Genomic DNA, 13,877 nt, shown 5'->3' on the forward strand with positions numbered 1-13,877 from the left:
GGCAGGAAGGGTTTCAAAGCAGCTCCATGTGGCTCTTGAGTTGATGCACTTCCAAACTTTGTGGTGTACTGATAAGAGTATTCATTCACTGAGACTGTGCTAGAACAATAGAGTGAAAATATCATTTATATTTTTGTTATATCATATATGTTCCATCTATAAACATATGAGTGTGATTGTCCTCTGTATGTAACTCATAAATATAAGTCAGACGTAAATAATGTTTTCAACATATGTGTTGCTTCCTTTGTGATCACCATACAGTTTTTTCCTGAAGCACAAAAATCTCTGCAGGTGCATCTACACTCTAGAAATAATTCAGTTTGACACCACTTTAAGTGCTATAGCTCCACCCTATGGATTCCTGGGATTTGTAGTTTTACAAGGTCTTTAACCTTCTCTGTCAAAGAGTGCTAGTGCCTCACCAAATTACAAATCGCAAGATTCTGTAGGATGGACCCATAGCAGTTCAAGTGGTGTCAAACTACATTATTGTTACAGTGCAAATGCACCTTGCCTCTCCCCATCCACTGCTACATAAACATGCCACCCATTTAAAGTTATATTTACTATGTATAAAACATAATGATTCAGTCCACCAGCATCTCTTTGGCCTTGTACACATGATATGACATAATGTAGATTTTCCACTTGGTCCATAAACCAGCTTCACCTTGAGTGCACATTCTTTTCCTCCCATATGGTCAGAGAGAGAACACCCATCAAGTCTTGCAAATTTCACTGGCTTGTCTTTATGTACGAACTAAAGATCATGGTTTAAAAATACAAGCTCTGCATTGTTTGAAAGCATGCTCACTTCAAAACCTTTTTTGGATTGTTTTCCTGTGAGGTTTTTTTTAAAAAAAAACAAAACTAATTGGAGACTGTTTTAAACTACAGTCTGTGACTTGAATGCAACATCTAAAATGAACGTTAACTTGGCAGGAATCTTCCTCCAGACTTTGCACGCAGATGAAAGGGACCTGAACCTGAGGCTTTAGTACAACTCCTTCCAGCTCATGTTTATCACTCTGAAGTCTGGTATAGTAGTATGTGAGTGAAGCAGGCCATCAGAGAAACATTAGTCAAAAAGACTTTCAGAAGTCACTCTGATTAAAAAGAGCATCGCATTTCTTCAGGGTGCTGAGTGTTTAGCTGGATTTGACTGCTGCCATGGACATATATTCATTATTGTAGTCATGAGAGCTGTGGACATGTTGACAAAGCTAAGGACAAAGAGAAAGAGGCATGGATTTTAGAATGGCAATTTCTATACATGGCAATTTCCATACATATAAATCAGGAATGAGAATCATGCCTCCCTCCAGATTTTGTTGGCTGCAAGTCCCAGCAGCTCTACCTTGCATAGTCAATGATGAGGAATGGTGGGAGGTGCAGTCCAACACCATATGGGAGGGACCCATGATTCCACTTATAATATATATATCAACACACACACGCACGCACGCACACACACACACAAACTTAGCTTTCCTTCTTTATAGGATAATTCATTTTTGTCATAGTTTGTGTAATATTTTCTGACATATATCTTCAAACTAGTTTGGGAGGCAACAAATGTATTGCAATATGTGAATGGCAATGAGAACATCTCCCCCCCCCCCCCCTCAATATACTGATATCAGGAAGATGGTATTAGTGGAAGCTTACCAGTGCATGTACTGGCCCAAGACATATATATTAACATCGTCGTCATCATCAACCCATTTTTTTCTAGTTCAAGATTCAAGACAGTTTAAAATGTAGTTAAACTATCAAGAAATCTAAATCAGTTAAAAACATAAGCTACTAAAAAGAAAACAACAAAGAGAAAATGCAGCACATTGTGTAAGGGGGGCCATTCCCCTTAACAATCAGTCCTCAATGGCGTGCTAAAACAAAAAGGTCTTCATCTGCCTGCTAAAAGATAACACCTAACTACTTGGGAAGAGGCTTTCAGAGTCTGGGGACAGCCACAAAGAATGCCCTCTCCTATGTTTCCAACAGAGTTACCTGTGAAGATGGTGGCACAGAAAAAATGTCCTCTCCAGAGTACCTCAAAACAAAGGTAGGTTTATATGGGAGAATGTGGTCCTTCAGGTAACCTGACCTGATCCACAGAGGGCTTTACAAGTTATAATAGCACTTTGACTTGTGCCTGGAAACAAACCAGCAGCCAGTAGAGCTGTTTTTTTAAAAAAAGGAGATGTGTAGTCTCTGTAGGCAGCCCCATTTCACAATCTAGCTGCAGCTTTTTGGATCAGTAGAAGTTTCCACTCTGTGGAAAACGATAATGAACTGTCCCTAATCACCAACTTTCAAAAAGGAACAGTCCAAAACTCATTTTGAAGCACTCTGGAAAGTCCACTGTTAGAAGGGAATCAGCCATGATCTCTGTCTACTTCCCATGGCTATGAAATGTTGCTTAAATAATTTGCCAGGGCCCACCAATTATGTGTTACTCTTTTGGAAAGAAGCAATCAGGGGAATTGCTGCTTTGGATATTTTGCTGATGTGCACAAAGTTTTCTCTCTCTGTTTCCTAAGACTCCGAGTCTTTAAATCAATAAACAACTCTGTCTTGTAAAAATTAAAACTAAATTGCTGCCACCGGTGACTGAATTCTGGTATTAAGTAAATGGCTCAATTTTTGTTCATCCAAGCAGTTTTAATTCAGCATGCAGACTGGAATTTATCACATGAGGCAGTAAATCACAATTGGAGCAGGGTAATCATGTCTCTGGCTGAGACTTATCAGATGACGTTGGCCTTCTCTTGTTGTTTTCTCAGTGGAAGATCATTTGGAAAGTGGTCTTTTTCATTAACACAAAAACACCATTAATGGCCTCCTTTCCTGCTATGGTACTGTTACCATTTGCTGTGCAATAATTCAGTTCTGTTTTAATGCTGATTCTGAGTGATCAGAGGGTGGTTAGTGGGCTTACCACTGATCAAGGAAGAAGGAGAAGGGGTGGACAAGTTCATTTGATTTCCTTTCAATTGTCAAAGTAACTGAGAAAAATTTAAACTTTTTTTTCTATATAGAAAAATCAAATCTATTTGCAAATGACCAGCCTGCCTTCCCAAGAGGAAAAACTTTGATCACTACCTCATCACCCCATTTATTTTTGCAGCATAGTAGCCCAATTCCAGAATCTCACTCACACATACCTGGAAGTATAAATAGAAGATCAAGTTTTATCATGTATGTATCTTGATATTTTGATATCTTGCACGTTATTGTTGATATGGTCAGTTGACTAATCAATAAACTAGTTGTTATAAGTGGAAAGAGTCTTACAGTCTAAAAAGCATTTATTTCATTCCCCCTTTATACTGTTCTTATTGCTAAGCTTCAGACTTCATTAATTGCTAGAAGATCAATCACTACTTTCGCTGCTGGCTTTCATCTGCCAATGATTAATCAAGTCTATCCCAAATCAGAAAGCTCCCCTCTCCAACAAAGAAAAAAAGACCTTTTAAAATATTAGATGGTTTTAATATCATTTTATATTTATGGGGAGATCATCTGTCTCTCTTTGTGTATGTGCATGCACAACACACATGTGTGACCAACTAAGAAAAAGAGGAGGGATAATGTTTTAGAGGAGGTAATGGGAGGGCCATCTCAAATGCTGAGTGTGATAAGCTGTTAGCACATGAAGGTTGCAATACCAAAAAGGTTTCCTAAAGTGTGATAGGGAAGAGAGGAAACTTGATTGTACGGTCGACCCTCCATATCAACAATTTTTTTAATTCACAGATTCAACATTCACATCTTGAAAATATTTTAAAATATATAGAAATTCCAAAAGAAAATTTTGATTTTGCCATTTTATATAAGGGACACTGTTTTATTATGCCACTGTATTTAATGGTACTTGAGCATTCACAGATTTTGGTATTAACAACTGGTCCTGGAACTAAACCCCAGTGGATACCATAGGTCCACTTTATACCATTTTTGAAAACAACACTATTTTAGTGGGAGAACAGCCTGGTGTGACAAAGTCCTCTGTTATCTCACTTACTTGGCCACTAAATGAAAGCTCGGCACCACCATTCCATCTCTACAGGGAAGTAGTTTTTGGAAAACTTACCACATTTCTGAAGCTATAAGTTATTAAACAGAAGATGCAGATAACAAGGGCAAAAACAGTGAGTCCAATGAGTATCCACGATGTCGGTTCTGATAACAAGCAGGGTTCCTCCGAAGCTAAGCAGGATTTGTTTGACTCTTGAACAAAAGCAACACAGTACCTAGAATTAGTATCGGAGGTCTAAGACTACCATGATGAGCTGTCTATGTGATATAGGCCAATGGCTTACCTAGATTCCTCTTTCCTTCATCCTCAACAGTGGTAAACCCTATTGTTTCTAATAGTATGGCATTAGCTGCTGATGGGAAAACGGCAGGAGGCAAAATGGGACTGACAGAGGGAGCAGTCAGACATTTAAAATTTTCTTCTCCCTCCAGAATAGATTAGGCATGTATGTGCAAATTGTGCATATGAAGCATGATTACTATCATGTTGCCATATTAGCCTGGTTTGGATGTACATTTCTTGGCTCAATAAAATTGGCTCAATGTCTTGTTTGTTTGTATTTATCTTGTTATTAAAATCAATAAAAGTAATAAACAAACAAACAAACCAGGCTTTTTCCTGTGCCTGACATCTCTACTCTGCTCAGTAAACTGTAATAAGATGAGAAATCATTAACTAACCCTAGTTTCTTGTTATGTCTGAGCCAGAAAACAATGACTACCATTGTTTGGAACAAGCCAGGATTTTAAACCACCATTTGAAATTATTATCTTGTGTTATGTACATTCAAATTGCTTTTGTGTATGCAAAGTGTTGAATTCACTGAAAGATTATGGCACAGGTGATGGCCGGTGATTTCAGAAAGCTGTGCACCACTCTGTTTCCATAAAGCCAAATGCTAGAATACTTGGCTCAGGAGCCTTGCCCTCAGTTCCTACAAACATTTTGAGATTAATAAATCTGTAACATGCATATCCCTCCTCTTTATCCTAATGCTTCTTGGGTGTCACAGCCTCCATTTAATCCCCATTGTCTGCAAGAATTGCATAGACAGAAGTGACTTTACCAGAGTCTCCTTGATTCACCTCTGAGTCCAGGTTTCAACTCCAATGTGAATTTTGTGCAGAAAAAGTCCTGAACTACAAATAATCTTGAGAACACTCTGCAGTTTCAAAGACTTTCTTGCAATGGGGAAAAATGGCTAAAACTATTTATTGCTTCCTTTGAAAATGAAACCAGTAAAGAATTACATTCCTAGTGATGACAAATAGACATTTATGACTCAAAACAACCACTGAACAAACCTTGCATTTCTGTTCTTGCTAAACAATTGAGGCTTGTAGGCCAGTCTTCCCTGTTTCTTATTGGGCTCTGTTTATCCGTATTCCTAAAGGTATCACTGAGGGCAATTTGAAATGTTCTAGATTTATTTTACTGATAGATTTCAAATGAAATTTTTAATAACGGCTGTTACTGGGCTTGGGTTTTATTCGTTTTAGTCAGCTTACCAACCAGCTGGCTACAAAAAGCTGAACAGGTATAGAAGAAATAAACTAAATATATTTTCAGGTGGGTACCATCTGTTGCTGATGTTCTGAGCCAGATTTCAGATTCTAAAAACAACCTTACTCTTTACACTGAGGTTGTCAGGTGATGAGATTAAAAGACTTTGGTTTTGGGATCCCTTCCCTAGAACTATTAGATAGAGACAGGTCGATAGTGGCTGTATCTCCACTCTTATTGTCCTTGTAGTGGGGAAGTTTCATCTGGTTTCTTTCTTTCTTTCTTTCTTTCTTTCAAAAAGAAAGAAATTGTTGTTGTTATTTAAAAAGTGGTTATAAAGTTAAAATAGTAAACTTTAAAAACATTACAGTTCATTAAAATACTATGTGTGGACCTTAAAAACAGTACTGCACAGCATTAATACATTCCTGGATGTATTTTTTCAAAGTCAGTTTTTCAAAGCCCAATAGCTGATGGAAGGAAAGCAGGGATGGATCCCAAAATATGGGAGCAACTACCAAGAAAGCTCTCTCCCTAGTTCCCACCAAATGAGATTGGGATGGTGGTGGGACACAGAGAAGGGCCTCTCCAGCTGATAGTAGGGCTCATAAAGGGAAGTATGCACATTCAAATAACCTGGACCAAAGCCATATAGGACTTTACAGGTCAAAACCTAGAGGCCCAGAAATGCACCGGTAACCAGTAGATCTGTTTTAACAAGGTAGTTGTGTGCTTCCTGTAGCCAGCCCCAGTTAAGAACCTGGCTGAAACACTTTGGCCAACTGAAGTTTCTGACCATTTTTCAAAGGCAGCCCTAAACAGACCACATTACAGTAATCCAAACAGGATATAACCAAGCCATGTACCATCATGACCAGATCCACTTTTCCAGGAATGGGCACAGGTGGCTCAAGGCCTTAAAACTGTGAAAATGTACTGGGCCTAGAGGCACAGTAAACAGCATTTTCTCTGCAGAAAACAATTCTGTGGATGAAATCTGATTCTCATCAGTCCAGGATTTTGCTCATCAGGATTTCCCAACACTTGAGAAATAGGCCTTCAGCCATTTTTCAAATCATTTCAAATATTTTTTGCATCCATAATCATCACCCTAATGGAAAAAGCCAAGAAGATTAGCCTACCTTCGATGTATAGATGTTTTTCGCCTGCTTTACATCGAGAAAAAACTGGAGTAAGAATGTCTCGGCAGCATGTATAAGTATCGCTGTGCTTGCTTTTTAAATTTCTCAGTATGAATGATACTTTATCACCAGAATGCACTACATCACAAAAGTCCTTCTCACTCTTGGCATCTTTTTTACCATTGTCTATATAGAGACTACAGACTTCTCTCTGCCCCTTGAACAGTTTCATATCAAATCCTTTCACATTGCTAGGCAAAGGGCAATGAAATGTGAAGTTTTCTTTTGGGAATTCATCAGTTTTCTGAGAATAGGAGAGGAGGCCTGCAGAGAGACGATCTGGAGAAAAAAGAGGAAATGATCAACAAAATTGACTACCTGATTGATTTTTAACATTAAAAAAAGTGTTACAGGAACAATGTGTAGTTATTTATTTTCTTCTTCTTTTTTCTTTAAAGAGGGAAACATTAAAGGAAAAGAGGAAGGAAAGGGTGAGTTATGCCATCATTTCTCAACACCTAATCCCTGATAGTCTATCCAATCCCATTATTGGTACCATGAGCAGCAAGGAATATCTCTCTGGTCTGTCATTTATTTGAATACTGCTCAGATGATTTGCTTGACCCAAAAAAGTTCTTTGTGTCTCTGTAGCCTAAGAGCAAGACTTTCTAGGTAGAATCCAGCTTTAGGGGTATTCATCAGCTGGGCTGAGAAAAGGAATCATACCTGATCCCCTTTTAACCATGACAGCCTCTCTGCCACCATCATCACCACCCAAAAAGTGCTACATAGTGACTCGGGGGTTCCTGCTTAATGGGGTCAGCTATAGTGTGGGGAAAATATTGGAGGAGCTGAAAAAAGCATTATTATTATTATTATTATTATTATTATTATTATTATTAAAACTATTGGTGTGCATTCAGTCTGGAAAAGAGTAAATTAGATGCATTATTTTAGCTGTTTTGGTCAAATGTCAGGTAACTGCAAAATGTATTCTTGAGAGGGGCCTGCATAGCAGCTAGCCTTACATTCCAAACTGCAAGAATAGATTTCCCAGATCTGTCTTTATGTCTGGACAGCTACTGGTTAGTCAAACTATCGGGCTTGACAGCCGGATAGAGGACATGTTAAGCTCACACCATGCCCCTGATCCAGCCTTTTGAGAGCACAAAAAGGGGTCGTAAAAAGCGGCTCCTTTTTGCATCCTCACAAGGGTGCCATAGCCATGGCAGTAGGGCTATATGGCACTCCTTTGGTGCTGTGTCGTATGGACGCAGCGCCGGAGGAGTGTCATGACACCATGCACCATATGAAGTGACACATGGAATCATGGCACCCTGGGGGAAGAGTCAGGGCATGCATCATCTGGATGCGATGCCCCGAATCCGCCCCCAGGCCAGCCTTTCAAGCTGGTCTGTACAGGGCCTATGTAGCCCTGGTTACAGGGTCTGAGGTAAAGAAAGAAGGAAAAGCAAATAATTTAAAGAGAGATTCTGTGGTAGATCAGGCCATCTTTTCTTTTCACAGAAAGAACTCCAGGTGTGCTTAGTAATAAGTTCAAGGAGTGAGTGCCACTGAAAATGTCCACTAGAGAGCAATTTTCTGTGGCCATTAACACAGGGAAAGACATGAGAGTGAAGTGAAGCCAGGGCTTAAAGGAGGAATGGTGCTTTTGTGTGTAGTGGAGAAGACCTGTGAGACTGAGCCATGGGAAGCAGAACAATGCTGTGCCAGAAGGAGTTTTGAATCTGAAGGAGGTACATAGGAGAAGCACAACCTGATTCTTATTCCCTTTCCCCCAAAGAAAAAGGGGGGGGGGGTGAACCACATTTATCATTCTGCTTCATCCTAGTGCAAAGAGAAGCCACAGGCAAGAATTGTTATATGCGGTCCATGCATCCAGCACCAAATTCGCCATCCCCAACATCATACCTGTGCCAGGCCCTTTAAACCCACCAGCTAGTGCCACAAACCTGACCATGGTGGGGAAGCACTACTCATCCAGGGCACTGTTTGTCTGAGGGACAGTTCTGGCTGCAGATACCACTTTGTTGTCTCATTCTCCAGATAAGCAAATAGATCATCCCCAATGAATGCCACCAAACCATACAAACAGACCTACCTTTAGGGCAAGGTTGAATTGATGAACAGTTCTCAACACCTAAAAGAAATTAAACAACATGGTAATAACATGGCAACATTATCATTGTTGCCCAGGAGTGAGCAACTTGTGGTCCTACAGATATTGTTGGACAGCAGCAACCTTCATTAGACAGTCAACCCACTGAAGCCAGTGGGACCTACATTAGTTGTGACAAATCCTATTGATGTTAGTTGATCCACTCTAAGCATGAGTAAATCGTATAACAAAATACAATGAGTAAACCCAGTGTATGTTTTAATTATCCATCTGTTATCATAGCACAAATAAATTAGTACCTTTCAGTATGGTCATTGCAAAGTTGTGCTCTGAGAGTCCCCATCATGATCATTGTGAATAAGAGTCAAACCACTCATTATTCTAATTGTTCCATGCAATTAATGTGTGATTCATTTTGTATGTTTAAATTGTAGGCATGGTGGGGTGATCAGAACCACTGCACACAGAGCAGGATGATTGGTACTGACAGGAGTTTCCTTCCTGAGGCTGATAGAAACTTGGGAGCAGATTTATTGGCGAGAGACATAAAAACCCTAGCTTTTTGAAATGATCCCAATCATCTTTGGGAGGTTGCTGGTACAATGTAAGTTTTTAAAGTATTTATGCAATCTATACTTTAAGCCAAGGACTTATTAAAAGTAGCGTGGTGTTATTTAATACTAGGGGGATGTTGCTCCCAAATCCATGGCCTAGACACCAGCCTTTCAAATGTGAGTCCCCTTGCGACTACCAGAAGAAAACAGGGGAATAGTTCAGAAACCATATGCAGTTTGAATTTCAGAGGCAGCAGTAGTCACCTCTTCTATGCAGAGCCAAATAATAATAATAATAATAATAATAATAATAATAATAATAATAATTTGTATCCCGCCTCTCCCTGTATTGGATCCAGGCGGGTAACAATAAACAAAGGAACAATAAAAAATACTACACAGCAAGCCACAAGTAAAAACATAGCAAAACATATCAAATTACAATTCCCTATCTCCCTCCCACCCTAGAAATGAAACTAGCAAGCAGACCTGGTAGACTTGCTGTTTGTTCTCAGGGAATCTGATGCAAGTTTTATTGATCTTCTGCCAATTTACATGAATATGTTTGCTTTTATTACTTTCTGCTGCTACATTGGTAAACAAAATACTACTGCAAAAGTCTGAAGTGTTTCTAGAAGTCCCTCACTTTTGGCCCATATAGACAAGCCTCAGGACTTCTAGTAATCTAACTCCATGATCAGCAGACCAAGACTTGCCTTCATCTCCTTTCCTGACCCTTGTTTCATTCTTTTATCATCTTACTTCTTTTCTCACATTACCTGATTAAAAACAAATGACTGGCTCTCCAGTCATTCCGCTGTAGTCCATGACTGGAACAACAAGGGAACAATTTCAATATTAGTAACTTCTTTCCTTCGCTCCCGCTTTACGCCTTCCAAGGAGCTTCTTCAAAACATTTTGCCTGTACTAATTTTGATTATATTTTTTCTTTCTATTTATCCTTATGTTACGCTTATAAATCATGAAAAATTATGCTAAACTGCCAATTAAAAATTGAGAGAGTGAACAATTAGAATTTTATTTCCTCCCCACCACCACTACATTCTCCTTCAAGCAGCATTTGCTACAGCAACTTTCTCTTCAGTGGGTCTTACTTCCAGTCTTCACTGTTGTGTGCCTTCAAATAATTTCTGACATATGGTGACCCTAAAGTCACCCTTGTCACAAGGTTTTCTTGGCATGATTTCTTCAAAAGAGGTTTGCCATTGCCATCCTTTGAGGCTGAAAGAGTATGACTTGACCAAGGTCACCCAAGAGGTTTCCACGATTGAGTGAAGATTTGAACACTAGTTTCCTGAATCCTAGCCCAACATTCAAACCACGGACATCACCCACAATATTAGGGGGACTTTCACATGGTCATCTGCCAATGTGATTTATGCCCTTCAGCACTCTGCATCAGGCAAACAGGCCAGTCCCTGTGCCAGAGGTTAAATGGGCATAAACCAGATATTAGGAATGAGAATACACAAAATCCAGGGGCAGAACATTTCAATCTTCCAGGGCATTCCATCTCAGGCCTCAGAACAGCAGTCATTGAACAAAGGAACTACAATGGAAGATTGGAAAGAGAAGCAGCAGAATTGGATTTCATCCATAGACTACAGTCTATCAACAATGGGTTGAACAAAGATAATGGTTTCCTGGCACACTACACACATTTCAAGACGAACCCCTATCCTCATAGGAGGCACCCTTGACCTGTTTATCACTCTGTTTCCCACACTCATCTCTTCTCCTCACCTACAGGCTCAATGGCCATTGTTAAAATTGGACTTGCCACTTCATTTCCATACACAAAGGATTTTGAATTTGAATTGATATTCTTACACACTAATGGCACATATAGTTCTGTCCTGGCTTTCCACTCCATCAAATGCATCTGAGGAAGTAGACTTAAATCTATGAAAACTCATGCTGCCAACTTCTTTCTTTCAGTCTCAAAGGTGCTACAAGATCTCTCTACATACTGCACCATACTGAGTCCTACTGAATCTTAGATAGAGAAAAAAAGGGGGGATCAAAATGGGGCAAATGGTTGAGCCCTCAACACAAAGGATCAAAGAACAGCTCTTAAACCAAAGACTGTGACAGACGAGACAGCTGCCTCAATGTATTGTTTCTGACACATGTTTTAGATGTGTATCTTTAACATTCTGCTGCAACATAAACCCTGTTTGCAGTTACCTATGTTCAGAAATTGAGGGTTGTTGTTATTACATCCAATAAGATGAGGTTCCCACAAACTGTGACCCATGGGTCAAAGCTACCTCTCCCAAGGACCCCACTCCCAGTTGCTGCCAGGGGAAAAGAACAAGCAGCAACACCATTGCTACTTTGTACAAATCAGGAGAAGACATGACTCATTAGAAAAGAGAATAGTGCTTGGTAAGGCAGAAGGCGAGAGCCTGCATGGAGTAGTGGTGTGAGTGTAGAAGTTGGACTCGAGAGCAGGAATCGATTCTCTGCTTGGCCATGGAAGCTCACTGGGTGACCTTAGGTGAGTCACACACTCTCAGCCCCAAAAAACCAAGTGATAGTGTCATCTTAGGGTCACCATAAGTCAGAAACAACTTGAAGGCACACAACAACAACAACTACAAGGTAGAAGACAAAGAACAGAGGAAGACTTAGACTGCATTTCAGATGGAAAGACACAGCCCTGAATTTGCAAGACCTGGATGACTGGTGACAGGGTCACTTGGAGGTTTCTCATTCTCACTGACTTGGGTCTCCATGTCAAAGTCAAATTGACAGCAGTTAATAATAAGAAGAACTATTGCTACTAAGGACACTGCTTTACTGTTGCTAATGCCAGCAGAAAAGCAGGAACTAAAACCAAAATCTTTGATCCCAAAAGTGCTAATGAAACTCCTGAAACAGCCATGGGTGTCACTGATTCAGGAATGAGACTTATCTCTTCCTTCTCCCAGTGACCCAAAAGGTGGTATGAAAGGCAGTGTAAAAAATGATGTCCAGGGTGCTATGGGACAGGTGTACCTCCTCTTCCTTGAGTAACCCCAAACCACAAAATTTGATCTATCAGCACTCTAAGATGGCATAAGTGATCCTTTATGCAGAGTACACTCTATCTAGAATAGTTGAACAATGTAATTTTTAAAAAAATTACAAAAAGTAATATTTTGGGGTTGTTTGTATTTACACCTGGCTATTCATGGGCAACTGAAGCCTTCATGTTGACTTTTGAAGCTTTACCCCCTATGTCAAGTTTGTCTTCTGTAGAAGAATTGTTCAGAATTGTTAATTATGTCTGTACTGGAACAAACTTGTGGGCATGTGAAATTACAAAAATTGTACAGAACTACAATAACAATGTAGACACACTGAGCTTATTTAACAAAATAAATAAGGTAGCAATGGTCCTTTCTTTCTTTCTTTCTTTCTTTCTTTCTTTCTTTCTTTCTATATTGCCTTTATGGTAAACCTCCTCTGAACAAATCTTGCCAAGAAAACCCCATGATAGGTTCACCATAGGGTCAGCATAGATTAGAAATGACTTGAAGGCACACAACAACAACAACAACAATCCTACCTTTTCCTTAGTTTGGGATTCAAAGTGGCTTAGGACAGGTAAAACAAATATAGTTAAAATTTGCCCTACAGTAATGTGGGAAAAAATTTCAACAGCACTAACCATGGGGCAAAACAAACCAAATCAATCCATTAATCAGACAGACAGGTTTAATTGAACCCCTAGGGAGCCAAATGTTCTGGCATCACTAGTTTTAACTATGGCTCTACATTTTTAATAGTGCAAAATAATGCTTTTGTTTCACTAACTAAAGATAAAGTATTACTAGTACTATGTGCTGGCACATAAGTAATTTTAGTATGTTAAAGAGAAACTCATACATGCCATTTTGCCAGAAGGGGAACAAACACCAGCAGAGACTCAGAGAAAATTGATTTATTTGATTTATATCCCTACCTAGACAAGTCATTCTGCTCTGAATGCACTATTCTGTTTTAAAATTATCCCTTTTGCAAGCTTACATATGTTTTCTTTATCAAGCATCTTGACCCCAGTTCCTCCATTACATATCTCTCATAGGATCTTAAACTTTGCCCCACCAACAGTCTGGAATATCACTTACCATGCAAGGTTTCAAAGTGGAAGCACAGAAGGCAGAAAGCCAGAGCAGTGTCTACCTTCATACTTCATGAAGAGAGGGGCACTAACCCTAATCTTTCCTTCTTTGGGGAGTCCAAAAAGTCTGAAACCTGAAGAACATTTATGGCATCTGTCAGATGATTAATAATCAGAGAACCTGCTTGGCTGTTTTGTAGGTCTACTTGTTTATGATAAAGCAAGTACGTCAGCATTAAAGGCTGAGCCCTGTGGTTTTCCCCGGCTCATTTCTGTTTCCAGGTTAGTTCCGTGAACCTGAATTACAAAGTGAACAAAGTCTGAAAATAGGTATAAGTTGTGCTGATTACAGCATTTCTTATGC

At 39.5% G+C, this 13,877-nt stretch overlaps 1 protein-coding gene across 1 annotated transcript; it reads right to left on the bottom strand.

The window, feature by feature from the left end:
• Positions 1 to 1,045: 1,045 nt before the first annotated feature.
• LOC149313568 (inducible T-cell costimulator-like) lies at positions 1,046 to 13,607 on the bottom strand. Its single transcript, XM_089523011.1, has 5 exons — positions 13,521 to 13,607; positions 8,813 to 8,851; positions 6,691 to 7,029; positions 4,100 to 4,236; positions 1,046 to 1,226 (listed from the first exon to the last, which is right to left on the bottom strand). The coding sequence occupies exons 1-5, from the start codon at positions 13,579 to 13,581 to the stop codon at positions 1,152 to 1,154; spliced, it is 651 nt and encodes a 216-aa protein (XP_089379137.1). The 5' UTR covers positions 13,582 to 13,607; the 3' UTR covers positions 1,046 to 1,151.
• Positions 13,608 to 13,877: the final 270 nt, after the last annotated feature.

Source organism: Sceloporus occidentalis, unplaced genomic scaffold, assembly GCF_023333645.1.
Source record: "Sceloporus occidentalis isolate IW3139 unplaced genomic scaffold, rSceOcc1.0.p SCAF_4, whole genome shotgun sequence".
NCBI lineage: Eukaryota > Metazoa > Chordata > Lepidosauria > Squamata > Phrynosomatidae > Sceloporus > Sceloporus occidentalis.